The sequence below is a fragment of the Physella acuta genome, unplaced genomic scaffold (assembly GCF_028476545.2).
Source record: "Physella acuta isolate Inbredline_101_S28 unplaced genomic scaffold, ASM2847654v3 ptg000091l, whole genome shotgun sequence".
Taxonomy (NCBI): Eukaryota; Metazoa; Mollusca; class Gastropoda; family Physidae; genus Physella; species Physella acuta.
This window is the reverse complement of record NW_026731611.1, coordinates 329,097-348,048: the sequence shown is the minus strand read 5'-3', so window position 1 is coordinate 348,048 and position 18,952 is coordinate 329,097. Positions and strand designations below refer to the sequence as shown.

Below are 18,952 nucleotides of genomic sequence, written 5' to 3'. Positions count from 1 at the left end.
TGACACAAACATATCACAATTGTGACAATATACTTCTATTACAGCCTTGACAATGAGGTAACGTTTTCGTACATTAATAGCCGCGGGCGATTTTACGTACCCAAAACGATAGATTACCTATTTATTTAATATGGTAATCTATCGTTTTAGGTAGGCTACGTAAAATCGCCCGCGACAGTAATGTGAATGTGAAAAACAGATGACTCCTTAAATTTTAATAATTATTTCACATTTTGAGGAGGATTTATGTTTTGAAAAATACAAAATTGTTTCACTTAGAAATAGATGTAGGCCTACAAATGGCCTACATGTTTTTAAACAATTGAATTAAAACTTTTCAGTAGGCCTAATAAATGAAGACTAGCGATGTTTCCAACAGATGCAACCATGCTCATTTACTATAGCATCCATCTTGCTTAAGTTCCTATCCCTAATCCTACCCCTAACCCTCATTCTAGCCATAGGTCACTGCGCATGCGCAGAGCTATCTTTTGCCGACTAAGTGGAGACATTGGGGAGAAAAATCTTCTTCCGACTAGTCACTTCGAATATATTTATTATTTAGCCATTGATTTAGGTTTATTATTCATTTATCTATAATATGTTTGACACAAATATATCACAATAGGCCTATACTTCTTCTATTAAAGCTTTGACAATGAGGTAACTTTTTTGTACATTACTAGCCGCGGGCAATTTTACGTACCTAAAACGATAGATTACCTTTAATTTAATTAGATCTATTTATTCAACATTTTAGACTAGATCTAGATGATACTACTATTACTAATCTAGATTTAACTAGATCTAGATCTGGTAATCTATCGTTTTGGGTACGTAAAATCGCCCGCGGCTATTAATGTACGAAAACGTTACCTCATTGCCAAGGCTGTAATAGAAGTTTATTGTGATATGTTTGTGTCAAATATTATAGATAAATGAATAATAAACCTAAATCGATGGCTAAATATATCAATACAGGCCAGAAATTAACTTTAAACAGCAGTGTCTGCAAGCAAGATTTACTATATAAATAGCAGCCATTTGTAAAATAGAGTGACTTCCGCCTGAATCTCGCGCTATAAGTCTATAAAAATAAAACTTTAACAAGATGGCTGCTATAGTAAATGAGCATGGTTGCATCTGTTGGAAACATCGCTGGTGCTCATTTATTACTGAAAAGTTTTAATTCAATTGTTTAAAAACAGGTACATAAATGAATCAAGGAAACATTTTTGTATTTTTCTAAAACATAAATCATCTTAAAATGTAAATAATTATTAAAATGTAAGGAGTCACCTGTTTTTCACATTACTAGTCGCGGGCGATTTTACGTACCTAAAACGATAGATTACCCTAGATCTAGACTTTACTTAAACTTACTCTACTCTAGACGTCTAGTTTTAAGTCTCGTTACTAGATCTAGATTAGATTCTAGAATCTAGCTTAGAATCTAGAATAGATCTAGAATTCTAGATCCTAGCTAGCTAGAACCTAGATCTAGTACTAAATCTAGATCTAGAAAGGTACAATTACCATCTAATTGAATCTATCTAGATACACTAGAACTAGAATAGATCTAGATTATTTTATCTAGAAAGTTTAGCCTAGATTTAACTTAATCATTCACTTCATCTAAAGTAAGAGTATTCTAGAGTACATTATTTGTAGACCCTAAGAAAGCCTAATGACTCATGAGATGAGGGACTAATGATAATGCAATGGCTAATGTATTTTTGTTATTAACTACCAGATTTAACTGGGCCTAAATCTGAATTAGATAGCCTATCTAGAATCTAGTAACTATGGAATATGGATGTTGGTATATTGCATAAGGTGAGCCGGTAAGTTGAAAGAAGGGTGCAAAAACTGCCAGTCACATGAGATTTTGGATGATATTTCGAATTGTCAGGCCACATACCACGACGCACAGTGTTGTGTGTCGTGCCTTAACCAAAACAATCTCCCTTCGTATCACCAGCGATATTTAGGTTGATAATGCTATTTTCTCTAAACCAAAATCACCACCTTAATTCAATTTAACCGGAAACGAAAAATGACATTGAAAACAGATTTTTATCCAGAATCGGTACAATAATTTATACAAAATATAGTCATAGGCATATCCCTAAACCATGCACCTAATCTCATTCATGACAAAAGTCGCGTTTATAGTTTCTTTCAGGCAACTCTACTTGGGAGGAGGGGGCTCCGCCCCCCCCCCCCCCCCCCCCCCCCCAAAAACCGTGTCTACCGTCTCATTCAACAAAACATAATTATATACTTTTTCAGTGTCCGCCACCTCCCAGAAAATTCTACCCCCGTCCCCCAAAAAATTCAAGTACCCCCACCCCTCGCCGGGGAGGAAAAATTCTGAAAGAAACACTGGTGTTGCGCTTAGCCACTACCTGAAGAATTGCATGAAAGAAACTCTACACGCAAAACTACACTGAGGTGGGGCTTCGCCCCTACCCGTAAAATTGCATGAAAGAATTTCTGCACGCAAGCCACTTTTAAGATTGAACAAAATTGGCTTTTTAATTCAATGTTTACTCGAATCAATGACGTCATACTATTTTATGCATTTTCCCGGCTTGAGACAATTTTTTGCTATATACTCAATGTGACGCCATGTTTCGTTTCTGTTTTACTCAAATTTACTGTGCATGTTTTTATTTTGCTTGTTTTCTCTATAGCGTTCTTGTCAGATAGATACATAGACAGACAGCGAAACTATTAGTATTAATTAAAGAGACAATTTTACCTTGCATTGGGTGGGGGTAACATTCGAAATTCATCAAATTGGAGACCATCCAAATTAAATAATACCGGTGTTGCATGTGCTAAGCCTTACTTGTTGTATTTTTTCAAACATTTTGTTTTAGTTAGATCCTTAAATAAATAATGGCCAAAATAAAATAGTAACCAGAGCTTCTCGAACATTGATCATCAGAATTTAACACTCCTTACATAGTGGTGACTCATCTCTCCATAATACTTACTCCTTTACATATTTTTCAGAAAATGTGATTCAAAAAGAGTAAAAACATGGCAATGGTTTATTATGCTAATGAATAAGATTCTGCTTTTGTCGAGCAGCAATAAACCTCATCTCTTTTTTATTCCAACAACTTTCGGCTTTCATTTCAGAAAACAGATCCAGAAGGGAAGCCAAGTTTATCAGCACATCCAGCAAGGTTCTCCCCTGAGGATAAATACTCGAGACACAGAATCATTACTAAGAAACGTTTTGGGCTTCTTCCCACGCAACAGCCAAAAACGGTTTTATAATAGTAGAAGAGCACTGGTATTCAACTTCCTTTGACATTCAAGAATGTACATATATTAACATGGTCATGTAAATATTCAGCATTTCAACTTGTGGTATTCCATGTCAATAGATTAAATGTTCTGCAAAAGCATTTTTAATTTGGTTTGTTTTCTGGTTTGATTATATGTAATAAATCTGAGTGATCCAGAATAAGCCTAATTATAATCCGCAGAGGCACATCTGCTTAATTTAAGGTTGTTGGCACACAAAACTACAATAGTTCTAATAGTTGGCATGTCAGATTTTTAGCGCAATTTCCATTCTGGAGAATTGCGTTTATTAATCCGTCATTTCTGGATGTATGAATGGATGTGTGTCCGCAGCTGCTTTAAGTCGTATCTCCTCAACGAAGCAATATCGAGGACTAATTCCAAAAGCAATTATGTTAAGCAAGTTACGAGAATGAACATAGGCCAAAAAAATTCCGGGTTTCTTTCATGGATTTCCCGGAAAAGCCAAAAAACCTCGAAAAAATGCTTTTGGCCCATATCTCGGCAACCAGACCACTTAGCGACTTGAAACATGTACCAATCGATTCCTGCCATAATTTAGAACAATATTGCCGATGAAAGTTTTCAAAAATATTAATTAAAATTTGGACAGAATTAGTAGGCATTTTTATCCAACCACACCACACGCGTCATAGCGCTATGTCAAGAACTCAGGATTCTAAGATAATGGATACAAATTTGTTAAACCAATCTCACGTAGTTAAAAAGTTGGCGTTTTGAAATCGTGGTTTTTCTAAAAAGTGCAATGTTTGGGGGATTATCTGTAAAAGTATATGGCATTGACAAACTTAATCTTTTGAATTCAACACAAAGGCACAAGAGAACAGACTTTTTTTTCAAACCTCAAAAATAAGTACATAATTTTTTTTTGGAGCATGGTACATTTATTTTTAAATAATTCAAAAGGAATATCACATGTTAGGTAATAACCTTACTGGTATCATTGCTATTTGCTTCATCTATCTCATCATTGCTAATTTCTTCTATGTTCTCATTTTTGTCGGAAGGCTTGAGGGGTTCGTTGGATAGGCTAACTGGTAATAAATCACCTTGATCAACATTTCGACTACAACTGTAGAGATGCCTGGGGAAAAAATTTAAGTTTAGGCCAAAAAGCATATGTAATGAACTCCTACTGGTATGATGGTAACGTTGGCTGCAAAAAATATCCCTGGCCAGTTTGGTTGTTTTAAAATTGTTTGATTAAAATGTTCTACTTCTACTAGCCTATATAGGAAAAAAGTTTCATTGATTTGTGGAAATAATTTATCTCAGATGGGTGGGTTTTAGCAGTTGATCAAATGTGCCAGATTTTTAATAAATGTTATAAAGCTGCCTACTTTTCAAATTTCCCTCGAGTCACAACAACATGTTGCAAGTCCCCACATGGAAGACACAGGTGGAGATGTGTGTGTTTTGATGCTTTACTCTCTTGTATTACTCTTGGCCATGTTGTAGCTTCAATAGTAAATAATGCAATTTTCAAAAGTAGGCAATTTTGAGTTCTTGACATTCTAGGAATAATTTTTAAATTCCATTGTTATCACTCATAACCTAAACATACCTTTCTCTCTTGGTCCTCGCTTAAAAATCAGATATGAATATCTTGCAGTTTTTTTGGGATTTTCAGTCTAAATTAAAAAAAATTAAAATATTTAAAAACTTGGATCAATAAGATCAAATGCACAAAATTAATTAAATTATTAACCTGAGACCAATTTTGTCAGAATTGATTACTGAGCAAGTTACATTATCAAGCAAGTACGATCTCATCAAATTACATTAGTTAACTTTGGGACATGGACATCTTTCAATTACAATATAGAAAAAATTATATTGGAACTATGTTGGGAGTTCAAGCTAAAAAGGGCCACAAAAACCTGCTCAAAACTGACCAGTTTTATTGGGGTCAATGGCTGATCATGCAGAGTACATTGTGCTAGACACAGCTGCTGCCTAGCATTTTTAGGGCATGGTCTGTCATGTGGACACTGTTGAATAAATAGAATCACAACATTTTATAGCTGAGGCATTATTTTTAACTTAAATTTTAAATAACTAAACTAAACTTGAAGCAATAAATTGTATGGTAATCAGTAGCAGCCACTCCCCCAGGACCATTTTCAGGATAGTGGTGCCTTTTTCTGCGATTAATTAAAAAAACAAACAAAGTTCCAACTGCTAAATAGAAAAATTGCAAACTTGAAATTGTCAACAAATATTTTCCAAGGACAAGATTATTCCAAGTTCTGATGACTAAAGTTAGTTATAGAGGTCAAGTAGAAGATAGCAAAAACAGAGCATAGCGTAGACCAGTAGATTTGAAGGAGATGACCAATTAGGTAGCTCTAGGGGAAAGATGTAGAGTTAGGGATGATCATGGGAGCGTGTAGGGAGAAGTGAAGTGTTAATTGCAGTTAGATAGTGTTAGTAGAAATGGTAGGAGTCAATTTGATGTGTAAATAAAGAACTGTATTATTTATATTCCATTGGGCCATTCCATACTAACAGGCGTACACAAGAAGAGGTTATTCCCGCAGGAAGAATATATACCATATGCTCATTACGGAGCATTATAGTTATATATAGAATCAAACTTTCTACTGGTAGAACTGCCACTATCACATTTGGTACAGCAGCGGTTTCTTCAACTTGCACCCTCAGAGTTTGGGCTTTCTTCAACCTCACACAAGTAAGGGGTCATCCATTTATGACATCCACACAAAATTTTGGAATTTTAGACCCCCGTCCACAGGCGTCCTCTTTTGACGAAATACCACACCCCTCTCCCCTCATTGTGGACGTCCACAACAAATTAGACCTCTCAAAACATGCTAAAAATTACTTATTTATTTACATGCAATGTCGCGCTAACCGTTAGACCTACACACCTGACCAAGTGAGCACATACACGCCCTGGTATTTAAATATGTAATTGTAACATGGTTATTTTGAGTTTTTTACTTGAAAAAAAAATTGACTACATCATCTTGGGCTTGACACAAAAAAAATAATGATGTAGGCCTACTATGATATGGTTGCAATTGTTTGATATGTTTAAAAATAAACTTGAAATATCATGAATTGTTTTAAAAAATTGCCCCTATCACTGCCCCAAAAAAAATTAATTTTGCACGGGTGGCACCCTGCAGGGTGTGATGTGGCGCCTCGGTCTTCCCGTGAGTGCTATGGTGCCTACGTTCATTTTAAACAGTGAGATAGACTATGGATAAAATGGGGCATTAATCGTTCAATAACTTGAATCAGGCAATTGTGCCGGCCCTCCTGCAGAGTTCAATTTGCCCCCCCCCCCCCCCCCCCCCCCCCGACTATGCCTATGTCCATTTTTAACATTGTGAAAGACTATGCATAAGATTGGGTTTTAGAGTCGTTCACTAAATATTATCAGGCGCGTCCGTTGGCGCCCCAGGCTTTTTTGGGCGGTAGTGTAGGTAAACCCATGCCCCAACAAACATGATTCAAACGCAGGCATTGTTAACATCTAAATAACTCAGTTTTAGGAAACAAGGTCAAGCATGTAAGAATATAGGATAGGTAGAGCATTGATGAAACCCTCTTAATATATTTCGTCAGATTTTATTTGTCTTTTATGCATTGCTACACCTTTCATCTGATCGCCATGAAACTTTGGGAAGTGTTGAGAATATTCCAGGGGAGGTTTCTGCAGGAAAAAATTTAATTTCGCAGGGGCAGCTCCCCAGCAGGATGCAATTTGGTGCCCTATGTTATCCCGTTAGCGCTATAGCGCCTACATTAGTTTAAAACAGTTCGATAGACTATGGATAAGATGGGCCGTTTAGTCGTTAACTAAATTGAATCAGAAGTGTTTGCTGGTGCCAGACAGGTTGCAATTTGGCGCCCTGGGCTATCCCAGTAGTGCCATGGCACATACGCTCGTTCTTAAGAATATGTATAAGAAGTAGTATTATAGTCGTTCACTAAACTGAATCAGGCTCATTCGATCACGTCCCAGTAGGGTGCTATTAGCCCCGGGCTATCCTGGGACGCTAGTATACATATATTAAGAGAATAATTATTTGAATAAAAAATTTCAGAAGCTTAGCATAGAACTCAGTCAGGTATCAAATACTTACTGGTGCAAAAGCATGACCTTCAAAATCTTCAGGTTGGTCTGCTGACAGCTGTAAAAAAAAAGGTAGTTTGTTAAGAAGTTATATTTAACTTCAACACTAGGTGACTACTAGCAACAAAAGATGTTTTGCATATTTTTACCCAAATAGTGAGCTAAGCGGTTAGTAAAGCTTACCCATATCAGGTAATCTCTGGCTTCATTTATCAAGGTGAAGCCAGCGGTTGTGCCATACTCAATCAGAATCTATGAACAAAGAATTAGCATTGTGTTTATGTGATTATTTTGTTTTGCCAAATATAAAATCTGTGTTGTATTGCAGTTTTAGCTTATTTGAATATAAAAATAGATTAACCACTATCTGTTCAAGATGATAACTTAAAAAAAAAGATGGATTCTGTTGTGCATTCCTGTAGTGGTAGCAAACAACCAGATATAAGAACAAAATTTAATGAAAAACAGCTCTTCACCATGTCATGGTGAAGTTGAACTAATATCTTTTTGCTTTACATAAATGGAAAAAAGTAAAAGACAAACAAGATAGTTCTGTGTTCTCTCCCATAAATCTTGAACCAGTTTAAGTCTCTCCTGTTGTGAAGGCTGTTCTATAAGAATGTTTGTGCTGACAACCAAGGGATGTTTGTGCTGAAACATTTTGTGTAATTTCATCAATATAAAAAGTTATATTACATTTTAAAAAAACATGTATCTTCAAAAACTTCTTTAACTAGAATGGTGCAACAGAAATACTTTTAATAATATACATAAAATCTATTTTAAAAAAAAACTTTTTTTAAAGAAAATATCTACATTTCTTTCCAGAGAAGGAAAGCCCATCTCATCTCATATTTAGTCATACATAGGCAGTGATATTTCAGAGTTGTAATTTGAAATTCCTATCAATGTATTTTAGGGCGATAAAAAAAATTTAATAACCTCTTTTGCACTCGGTTCAAACTGCCTGAAATATACACCTGGAATACTCTGGACATGTAACTGTTCGTTACCATCTAAAAAAAAATATTTATATAAATGACTATCAATTTAAATAGTTTATAAATAATTTAAAATAAGAAATGCTGAATGTTAATACCTTGTAATAGCAACTGAGCTATGGTATTCATATGAGGAGATGAATCAATACAGTAATGTTCTCCAATAGTTCTCCATGCTTTGTCTGCAGCCCTTTAAATTAAATGACAAGAAAATTAGTTAAAATATAAGTTAATTTAAAAAATTAATGGATTTGCCAGGAGTACAAATACATAAGTTAAAAACTTACCAGATGCCTGCTCCAACCTTAGAGCCAAGATGATAGACAGATAAGGGTTTGAAATCTGGATCTCGCTTTGTTATCTGAAATTTTTAAAATTAACAACTTTGTATTTCTAAGTAATCAGTTTTGCAAATAAACTGTGACAATTGGGAAATAATTAGAGATGGTAAGGCAATCAAGCCTGAAACCAAAATTTTTCATACAAATCTCTGCAGTTAATTATGTTAAAAATTTGTTATTTAAGACTCAATGATTCAGTTTTCTTTTTATGCTATCAGCGAATAAAAATCTTGTTTGACTTGGTATTGTGACTAATGAGAAAGATTTTATTTTAATTACCTCAGTAAAACATTGTGATGCAGCAGCAAAATCTAATGTGATGGAAGACACCAAATATACATATGATGTAAAGGCATCATATCTGTAAGATTATGTATATAAACATTTAATATTGACATTTTGTGGCAAGCTAATTACAATCTAAATGCTTAAACATGACTACCATTTTTTTTTTAAAATCACTCCCATGTATGAATGATATCCCTTATCAAAACAAACTTTGAGACAAGTCACTGATCATTAGTTGCTTCCCTAAATTAATTCTATATAGTAACTGTATAGCAACTTTGAATGAATATTATAAAATTAATTTAACATTTAATTATATCACAACTATGGAATTCTGCATTATTATCAAAGATGCACACAATTCAAGGCCTGAAACAAGTAAATTTTAAAGAATTGGTCAAAATTTGATTGCTATATTCCACTCAGGCATACATAACTGACAGAGGAACCAATTTATAAAAAAAAAAAGCGGATTAAATAGTATGTTAGACTTACTGCATTGGTTTCCAATGATAAACAGTTTTTTTTAATCTTAAAAAAATCTTTCTTTTGTGGGCCTCTATAGCTTCTTTTAAAGAACTGCCAGATAACCCCTCAAATATGTTGCCGTCTAAAACATTGCCCATGAATAAGTTAATATAACAGTATAAAATAAAATGCTCAAAAGAAAATTGTTAAATTTAATTTTTAAATAGAATAAACAGGGTAATTAAATACAGATATCACTTTCTTTACATTAGATGTTTATGTTAAGAATGATATTCAAAGATTTGCAAAGATTTAATGAGAAAATTGAAAAATACAGTCATTATTAAAACTACAAACTGAGGAACTGCACCTTTTTCAAGTATTTTGCTCTCAATTTCCCTTGCTTTATCAGTTAGAACAGAATCACTAGGGGGAATCCGTCTGTGTTGTAAATACCTCAGTAGTTTCTCTGTTTGCACTGCAAGTGCTTTTACTGGATATTCTGAAAATGTAAATATGCTCTACTATTGTCTAGCAATGTGCTAACTATTTTACAACCTATCCTATTATTAATTTAAAACACTTAGTATACACAAGTTTACTCACTTTCTATTAATATTTTTATAGCTTTGACAAGTCTTGATGGTAAATTAGATTTTTTGCGGTTTATGACTCCTGGGTGAGATCTATAGTTAATATGGCCTGATTTGCCAACACTTTGCTGTTCCAGGTGTTCTGCTACTGATTTGTCAACTTTAGAATCTTTTGTTATCAGATTGCTCATGTACGTTCCATTAGACTGATTCTAGAAAATCAAGCAGTTTTGATTTAGATAGACTGAGACTAAAACAATACTTTTTAAAATGATACTTCTTTTATGACATCTTTTCATATTACATCAGGTATTGGAGGTCTAACACTAAAATTAAGTAACAAACTATTTTTGAAGGTACTTTGCTTGTAAGCACTTTGTTAAAATGACAATTTATTATCATAATTTTATAAAACAACGTGGGAAAGTCATCTCATAAACTTTCTCAAATATTCGTATATGACACTAAGGGGGATGGCAACTCCAGTTTAATCGGGGTATAGACAGGTAATTTTTAAATAAAACATTATCTCAAAAAAAAAAAGAATTACGCACTAAATGAACAGCAAACAATGTGTGTATAATATTGTGGAAAATTAGTACATTATAAAGAAAACCTTGATTAATTTTTCACATATATATATAACTTATAGGGTCTATATATACAGTGGCATAGCGAGGTCGGGTGTCACCCCCTCAGAGGCGTAGCGACTCTTCCCAGGGATAAACTTTCAGTTTTCGATTTGCACCCCCCCGTCAAACTTTCAATTTGCACCCCCCCCTCAAACGTTCGATTTGCATGTACTCTCGTCTTGTTGACAGTCGCTTCACACGATTTGTGTTAGAGCAGATTGTTTCCGACCAGTATGGACAATACAATTGTTAAAATCTTTAAATCTTCTTTTCTTTGGTGGTGTTGTCTTCTCCTTTCGAACATTTTTTGATCTGCTGGAATTGTTACGAGTTTCTTACATCAAAACAAATATCTTTAGATTCTAGATAGTTAGAATTGGAGTTTCATTCACATGACATTTGTCGTCCCCCCCCCCCCCCAACAAAAAAACCCACATTTCTTTAAAGGCCCATGGTTGTATGTGGACTCAGTGGCGTAGCGAGGTCGGGTGTCACCCGGTGCGGCACTTAATGGTAGCGACTCAGAGGCATAGCGACCCTTCCCGGCGCCCGAGGACAAACTTTCAATTTGCACCCCCTCCTCAAACTTGTCGGGATTTGCCAAATTTGCTCTTAAAAGACTATTTAACACTCGAATTAATCACTTAATTAAGAGGAATTATCATTTTTCTCTATATATTTTACTATTTTTGCCTTGGTGTCACCCCCCTAAATGGTGTCATCCGGTGCGGTACGCACCCCCCCCGGCCTCTGTATATATACATACTAGCTGCATCCCGTGCTCCGCCACGGTAAATCTTTTTTAAATGTACCAGCTTGGGAACAGGACAAAACTAAACACAACACAAACGAACGCAAAAAAAAAAAAAAAAACACAAACGAAAAAACAAACACAACACTCATAACATAAACACAATTTAAATGCAATCATAAAGGCATATTGCTCACAGTCTAGCCCGTAGCGCCAAATCGCGCCCTTTCCGGTGATTTGCACCCCCCTCAAACTTTTGATTTGCACCCCTGTCCCCCCCTCCCCCGCCCTAAAACTTTCGATTTCCACCACCCCCCCCCCCTCGCAAATTTTTTCCAACCCACTTTGGCGCCCCCTAAGGTTGGCACCCGGGGACATATGCCCCCCCCCCCCCTCGCTACGCCTCTACTATAAAACCCCTAGCTTGTTCGCAAACCGAAAGATAGAATAATAATTAGTAAACAGTATAAATAATAGGCAATATTTAAAATATCCGTGTTTTACCTACAATATTTCACTTTATCCATTCACGCATTTTTTCCCAGTACTTTAAATTTTAAAAATTTACAATAGAGTTTCATAACTAAAACCATTGCGCACCGAATGAACGTGATGACGCGTCTATAATAGTGCTTAATAGTTGATTAAAAATTATAAGTAGTAAACATTACATTCAGTGAATAAAATAAATAAAAAATAGCCTTTTATCAATCAATGCTAATTATAATATTCCAACAATAATGTACTCTTACACGTCTGCATAATTTGCATTCACATTTTGCTAATTATATTATTCCAACAATTATTCCGTCTTGCAGATTTTGCATTCACATTTTTAGCGTGAGTTCAATTTATTTTTAAAATACCTCCCTTGGCAAAATTACTAAACAGTTTAATTAGATTTTTCTAACCTACAGCTATTATGTTATTAAAATGTATCCACTTTCTCTAGGAATATTAACGAAAACGATATTTGACAATGATCCTTTTAATATGTTTTAGCAATGTGCATGTATTTAATATTCTCTTTACGTTATGCAAAATTGTACAAACAGTGGAAATTATAAAATAGCTCTATGTCGTTATATAAACAAACCCTACTCTAATACTTATAATAAGACACTGTGGTGCACTCAAAAGCACTGCATGGTGCATAGTTTACTTTTATGGTTCCAAAATCTATAGCGATGATGGACGGACAGACACAGCCCGCTTATATTATAGATATATATAACCTATAGGCCTATATATACACATATATATAGGTCTATATAAATATATATGTGTGTGTGCGCTAATGGGGCTTGAGCAAAAGAATGTATACACATTTAGAGTTTGTATTAGGTGACTCTTTCAGTATAACCTATGCGACTAAAGCTTGGATATTCGCAAAAACATGTGAAAAAATAAACTAGCCCAAATCTATCACACTTTAGTACACTTTAGAATATTATGGTACAAGCGGTAGGTGAAGTAGAGTTCACCTGTTTCATTGACCTTGGCATATGGAGAGAGAGCAAAGCTGGAATTATGTGATCATGCTGCTGGGTACAATATAACAAATTTAGCTTTGAAATAGCATTGTAAAATCTTAGGAGAACATAAAAAAACAGTTGACAACAAGATATGGGGTGGTGGACCACTATCCTGAATATCGCCAGGTATGAAGTCCTTTCATATGTAGTGTGTTACTGTAGTGTAGTAGAACCATGGCAGCAAGTGCAAGGCTTCAAAATACCCATTCATAAGAGTTAGACAGTGAGCAGGTGCAGCAGAGTTATGTAACTCTATGCCTGAGCTACTAAACTATAGTTTTCATTAATTTTACAAGTGAGTCTACATCTCCTTGCATGTCCATATGTTTAGTTTGTGAAACACACGTTTCAGTAAAAATAGTACAAATGACCCGGACTAATTTTTTTTTTATTACTGTTTGGCAGTGTTTGATCCATTAGTGCCTGATGACCTCGAATTTGCAACATACCGACATATAATATTAATAAATAATTATAAGCCCTATACCTCAAATTCATTGTCATTATGATGAGAGAAAATCAGTACAAATAATTTTGTACACGCTTGGAACATAATTCAGGCATTAAGTTTAGTTCAGGGTTAGGTTAATACTAAGATTAAGAAGAATTAGTGTTTTTCATTCATTCATTATTAGAAGCTAAATTATTAAAATGAAACTAAATTTTTATGTAAATTTTATAGGTAATCTATCGTTTTGGGTACGTAAAATCACGCGCGGCTATTAATGTACGAAAACGTTACCTCATCGTCAAGGCTTTAATAGAAGTATATTGTCATATGTTTGTGTCAAATCTTATAGATAAATGAATAATAAATCTAAATCAATGGCTAAATATATCAATATAGGCCAGAAATTAACTTTAAACAGCAGTGTCTGAGAGCAAGATTTGCTATATAAATATGAACAGCAACCATTTGTAAAATAGAGTGGCTTCCCCCTGAATCTCCCACTATAAGCTTATAAAAATAAAACTTAAACAAGATGGCTGCTATAGTAAATGAGCATGGTTGCATCTGTTGGAAACATCGCTAGTCTTCATTTATTACGGAAAAGTTTTAATTCAATTGTTTAAAAACAGGTTTATAAATTATGAAACAAGGAAACATTTTTGTATTTTAAAAAACATAAATCCTCCTCAAAATATGAAATAATTATTAAAATTTAGGGAGTTCACCTGTTTTTCACATTACAAGTCGCGGGCGATTTTAAGTAAAACGATTTTTATAAATTTATTAGCGTGTATTACGGCATCGTAATTTCTAAGGGCAACCATTTTGGAAATGGCGCTGACTTCCCTTTTCGCTTTTTGTCCCAGGCTTCCGCCACCGCCGCGCGTGAGTCTAAAAATAGACTAACGGCTTGTTCCAACCGGCATTTCGTTGACGCTCTCTGCCTTTCGGGTTTACTTGACATATTGGAAAATTTTTTGGCGGACGATATTTATTAATTTAGTTTTTCTTTCTTCGGAATATTGCTGTCAAAAATAGAGGTAATTTCATCATTTTTTTTCTATTTGAATTAGATTCCAGTTCTTTTTAAAATTTTGGTAGTTCGACAGAGTTTTGCAAATTTTCTTTAAATTAAGTCTGAAAACGGCTAATTTCCCACCAACAAGTCGTTTAAATGTACCTGCAAAGTCTGAATCGATAGCTTTGTAGCCGCCATTATTTTAAAAAGATTTCAAAAATATTGTATATTTAATAAGTTTTTTAAAAATAGCATTATTAAAAAAAACTATTTTACGAAAAAAAGTAATAAGGTTTAATAGTGTCATTAGGTAGATCTAGATTTAGCTAGACTAGACCTAGAATTTCTAGATCTAGATTCTAGATTATCTAGACTCTAGTCTAGAATCTAGATCTAGATCTAGAGATCTAGAAATCTAAATCCAGATCTAGATCTACGACTAGAGATTCTATCATTCTAATCTAGATCTAGAGTCTAGTCTAGATTCTTAGAATTAGATTCTAGATTAGATCCAGATGATCGTCAAGCTAGACTCTAGACTAGATCACTAGGAGAGGCTAGATCACTATCACTAGATCTAGATCAATTTATCATGAAACCTAGAATCTCTAGATTTCTAGATCTAGATTCTAGATGATGTAGATTCTTTATTCTATACATATTCTATAGTACAATTAAGTATAAGCCTAATCTAAATTATTTTAGAAGATCTAGATCTCTATTAAAAAATTAATCTAATTTTCTAGATATAGACTCTAGATTCTAGAATCTCTAATCAACTCTAATCTACTTTTTTTTTTCAGTCTGGTCTTGCAGCGCTTTGATAGAAATCTGAGTGAGAAATCATTCAGCCATCGGAATCACGGTTAGTCTTTCTGATAAGTGACAGTACTTTAAGTGATCATAATTATTTACCTAATTATTAATTATAGACTACTTTTAATTATAGATCTACCTATTTAGTGTTAAGTAATTAAATCTAGATCTAGTTCTAACTTACCTCTACTCTAAACTCTAAACAATAGTAACTTTTTACTAGACTCACAATTTTAAAAACAAATGGTTTTTTTTGTGTGTGAAATAAACCTAGTAGGCCTAGTCTATTTATTTTAAAAAACCTTATGCTTAGATATCTATATCTAAATTTTCCAAATGCATTTTCAGAAGTTCGAACGAGGAGATGGAGATGGCTGGGCCATGTCCTACGCATGAGCAAAAGATGACTCCCCCAACATGGCACTGGAAAACGAAAGAGGGGAAGACCACTGGGAACATGGAGGAGAGAGATGGAAGAAGAAGTGCAAGCTGCTGGCAAGACTTGGCATGAACACAAGTGGCTCGCCCAGGACAGAGTGGAATGGCAGGGATTTGTTGCTGCCCTATAGTCCACAGGGAGTGATGAGGATTAAGTAAGTAATTTGTAATAGACTACTAATGTAACAGACTTTTTTCTAACACTAATTGTTTATTTTAGTATACTAAGTCATGACTTGATTCATCAACTTACAGCTATAAAATACAGTTGCACAGAACTTCCTTTATAATTCATATTTTTCTACAATAAGTAAACTAAGAAAAGATACTAAATCATTGCAGAGAAAGCAGACACAGATCCAGTGTTGGAAGAGGAAGTATTTTACATAAAAGAAAAAAAAACAGATGTCAAAGCAGGTATTGGCTGGTGCAGAAACAGCATGAAAGGGTAAGTTATTGATGATTTCAAACATAAAATATGCTAAATTGCAGGTTAGGTTTCAAAGAACAACTGGACATCTTCAGCAAGAGAATTGAGAACCAAGATTGATAGTGTTAAATGGGAGATGGATTTGCTGACAATGACAGAGTATTGAAGGAGATAGATGATGCTTTAAGAGGAGAAAGGGTCAAGATCTCAGTAAAGAATGACATTGTTCATGCAGAGAATCTCAAACTGATTGAGGAGTTTGACAGGGTCATCGACACAAACCAGTTACAGCACAAAATAGACACAGACATTCAATCTCGAATAAAGCAGATGAAGAAAAAGTTGGAAGCTATGGAACGCAGAGATACTGAAAATTCCATCTATGATGTGTTGTCTGGATCGAATGTCTCAGTAAACCATCCCCTATTTCGTGGTGTTGACAGAAGCTGAAACCCTCTTTGTCAAGAATTGTGGGTGGTAAAGACCTGGTTGGTGTCCAGCTGACTGACAAGTGGGAGCTAGATGATCAGAAAGTGCATCGCTATTATGTGAGGATTATTAACAGAGTACTAGCTAAAAAGAACAAGTCTGTTGTCTACACTGTATGCTACTGGGCACCGGATGAGGATGAAGCTGAGGACTTTTGCCTACCTGCTGAATCACTAATAGCTGACTAGATTAGTAGTATCTCTGCTTTACATCCTAATCTGCTGTTAATCCTTGGACAGCATGATTATTAAAAATTTGAGCTTTAAAAAATAATTAATGTTTCATTTTAAATTTGCTTTGTTCCTTTGTTATATATTTTTATGTTTACAGTTACATGCAATGATTGCAATATTTATGTCTTTACAATATGTATATAATTTCTATTTTTTCAAAAGTGCACTAAATTTTTTGTTAAAAAATAAAGGTTGGTATGTAATGACATGGTATTATGTTTTTAATCTTTTTTTTTTATATTTTACTTATGGTATTCTAATTTGATACACAGTATAGTGTAAACAAATCAAATAACTTTTTTTTTTCTTTGCAGATTTTTGTATCTTTCCTGGACTGATGACTTTCATTCAACCTGATCATTTTTTAATTTGCATCAACTAAAACATGTTATATAAATCACTTTGTTGTACTCACACCTTAAACTTAAACCCATTATTACTTTGTTCTTTTCATTGATAATTGAAATTTATATGATTGCGTCTAAATCTAATAAATAAATATTTTTTGGAAAGCAAACCATTTTGGTTCTTTTTATTTTTATCTTTTGTTTTAATTTGAAACCAGGTCTTGTATAAGAAATTATACTGGTGGATCTGTCAGAGTAACACCATGTTTGCACTTACCACATGAATACTATACATGTCTAGAAAAAAACAACTTGCAATGAGTAAGCCTTCATATACATGTTCTGATAAAATAAGCTTATGCTGAAGTTTTTTCTCTAGACTTGCGCAATTCACAGTGCAACAACAGTTATTGGAAGTAAGCAGTCAATAAATAAATATATTTATTAGACACCAAATTACATATTAAATATTTAGAATGAATAAATAATCATAGTGAGAGATAATGGTTCCATTAATTAGTATCACTAGCTTAACTGATGAATTTTTATAACTTACTATAATGTGTTCAAGCAAGGTTAATAATATTGATAATCTATAGGCCTAACTATAAGAAGCAGCTGAATACCTTTGTAGAGGGCCTATATAAACTATATTATAACATTTTCACTATTTTAGATAATGGTATTGGTATGAAATTGTTGGTCATGTAGGGCCTTACACAAATGTTAAAATCTAATAATAAAAAAAAAAATATTTTGCTACTACTACATGGTGGTAATTCAAGTTTTCAGTAGGCCTATGCCTAATAATTTATTCAAATATTAATAGGCCTAGCTGTGTATAGTAAATATAATTTTGATAAGTCTAACTCATAATAAAATACTACATTAACAATTTATAGTAAAATGACGAAAAGTCCGAAAATATAATTTGACGCGTATGACGTCATCAAGTTGTGTACTACCAATATCGGAGACACTTTTTTTTTTAATGTAAGAGGAAAAATAATGGTGGCAGGTTAATCCAAATTTTTTATAAACACAAAAATTTTAAAATCGAAATAGGCTAAATAAACTTTTGCTAGACACACACAGAGTATAAAAAGTAGTTTCAGTAAAAAATTACGCGTCGATCGGTATCTTTTCCTCCAGAAAATAACGAATTTTTCAATTTTCGAAATACACGCTAAATTTATTTTATTTTATACTTTTATTTATTTTTATACTTATACTAAATAATATAAATATATAGATCTAGTATATCTATATACCCTTAATATGAAACATCTGTTTAATACACTCCTTAGACAACGAGTGTATGTTATGCATTGAGAACCTTGTTGAACAAAATAAGAAGGATGGCAACAAGAATTATTATACAAAGTTCGTCGCAAGGAGGCGGCCATTTTGCTAAAGGGAGGCTATTATAAATATTTGTAATTAAATAATCGACTACTCCAGCCCGGTAACCACTGCAGCACACTGGGCCTTTTAGTACTATCTTGATCTCTACATCTAGATCTAAATAAATCAGAAATATTTCGAAATTCAATCATCGTCTATCCAGAACTATATATATTTTATACACCATTAACTATATAACTATTTCATTTTAAATTATTAAATAGGAAAATTACATTTTATTTATGTTCATTTTATTCATGGTAGATCTTG

General features: G+C 33.8%; 2 protein-coding genes across 2 annotated transcripts; one reads left to right on the top strand and one right to left on the bottom strand.

Moving 5' to 3' along the window:
* Positions 1–4,210: 4,210 nt before the first annotated feature.
* On the bottom strand, positions 4,211–18,700 carry LOC131928562 (methyltransferase-like protein 17, mitochondrial). The gene is made up of 15 exons (XM_059284633.1): positions 18,550–18,700; positions 10,152–10,350; positions 9,916–10,047; positions 9,573–9,687; positions 9,069–9,150; positions 8,736–8,809; positions 8,547–8,638; positions 8,390–8,463; positions 7,991–8,098; positions 7,631–7,699; positions 7,458–7,505; positions 5,238–5,333; positions 4,907–4,973; positions 4,683–4,800; positions 4,211–4,426 (listed from the first exon to the last, which is right to left on the bottom strand). The coding sequence occupies exons 1-15, from the start codon at positions 18,682–18,684 to the stop codon at positions 4,261–4,263; spliced, it is 1,575 nt and encodes a 524-aa protein (XP_059140616.1). The 5' UTR covers positions 18,685–18,700; the 3' UTR covers positions 4,211–4,260.
* On the top strand, positions 15,709–17,368 carry LOC131928571 (uncharacterized). Its single transcript, XM_059284644.1, has 3 exons — positions 15,709–15,934; positions 16,122–16,227; positions 17,246–17,368. Exons 1-3 carry the CDS (start codon positions 15,759–15,761, stop codon positions 17,267–17,269), a joined length of 306 nt encoding a protein of 101 aa, XP_059140627.1. The 5' UTR covers positions 15,709–15,758; the 3' UTR covers positions 17,270–17,368.
* Positions 18,701–18,952: the final 252 nt, after the last annotated feature.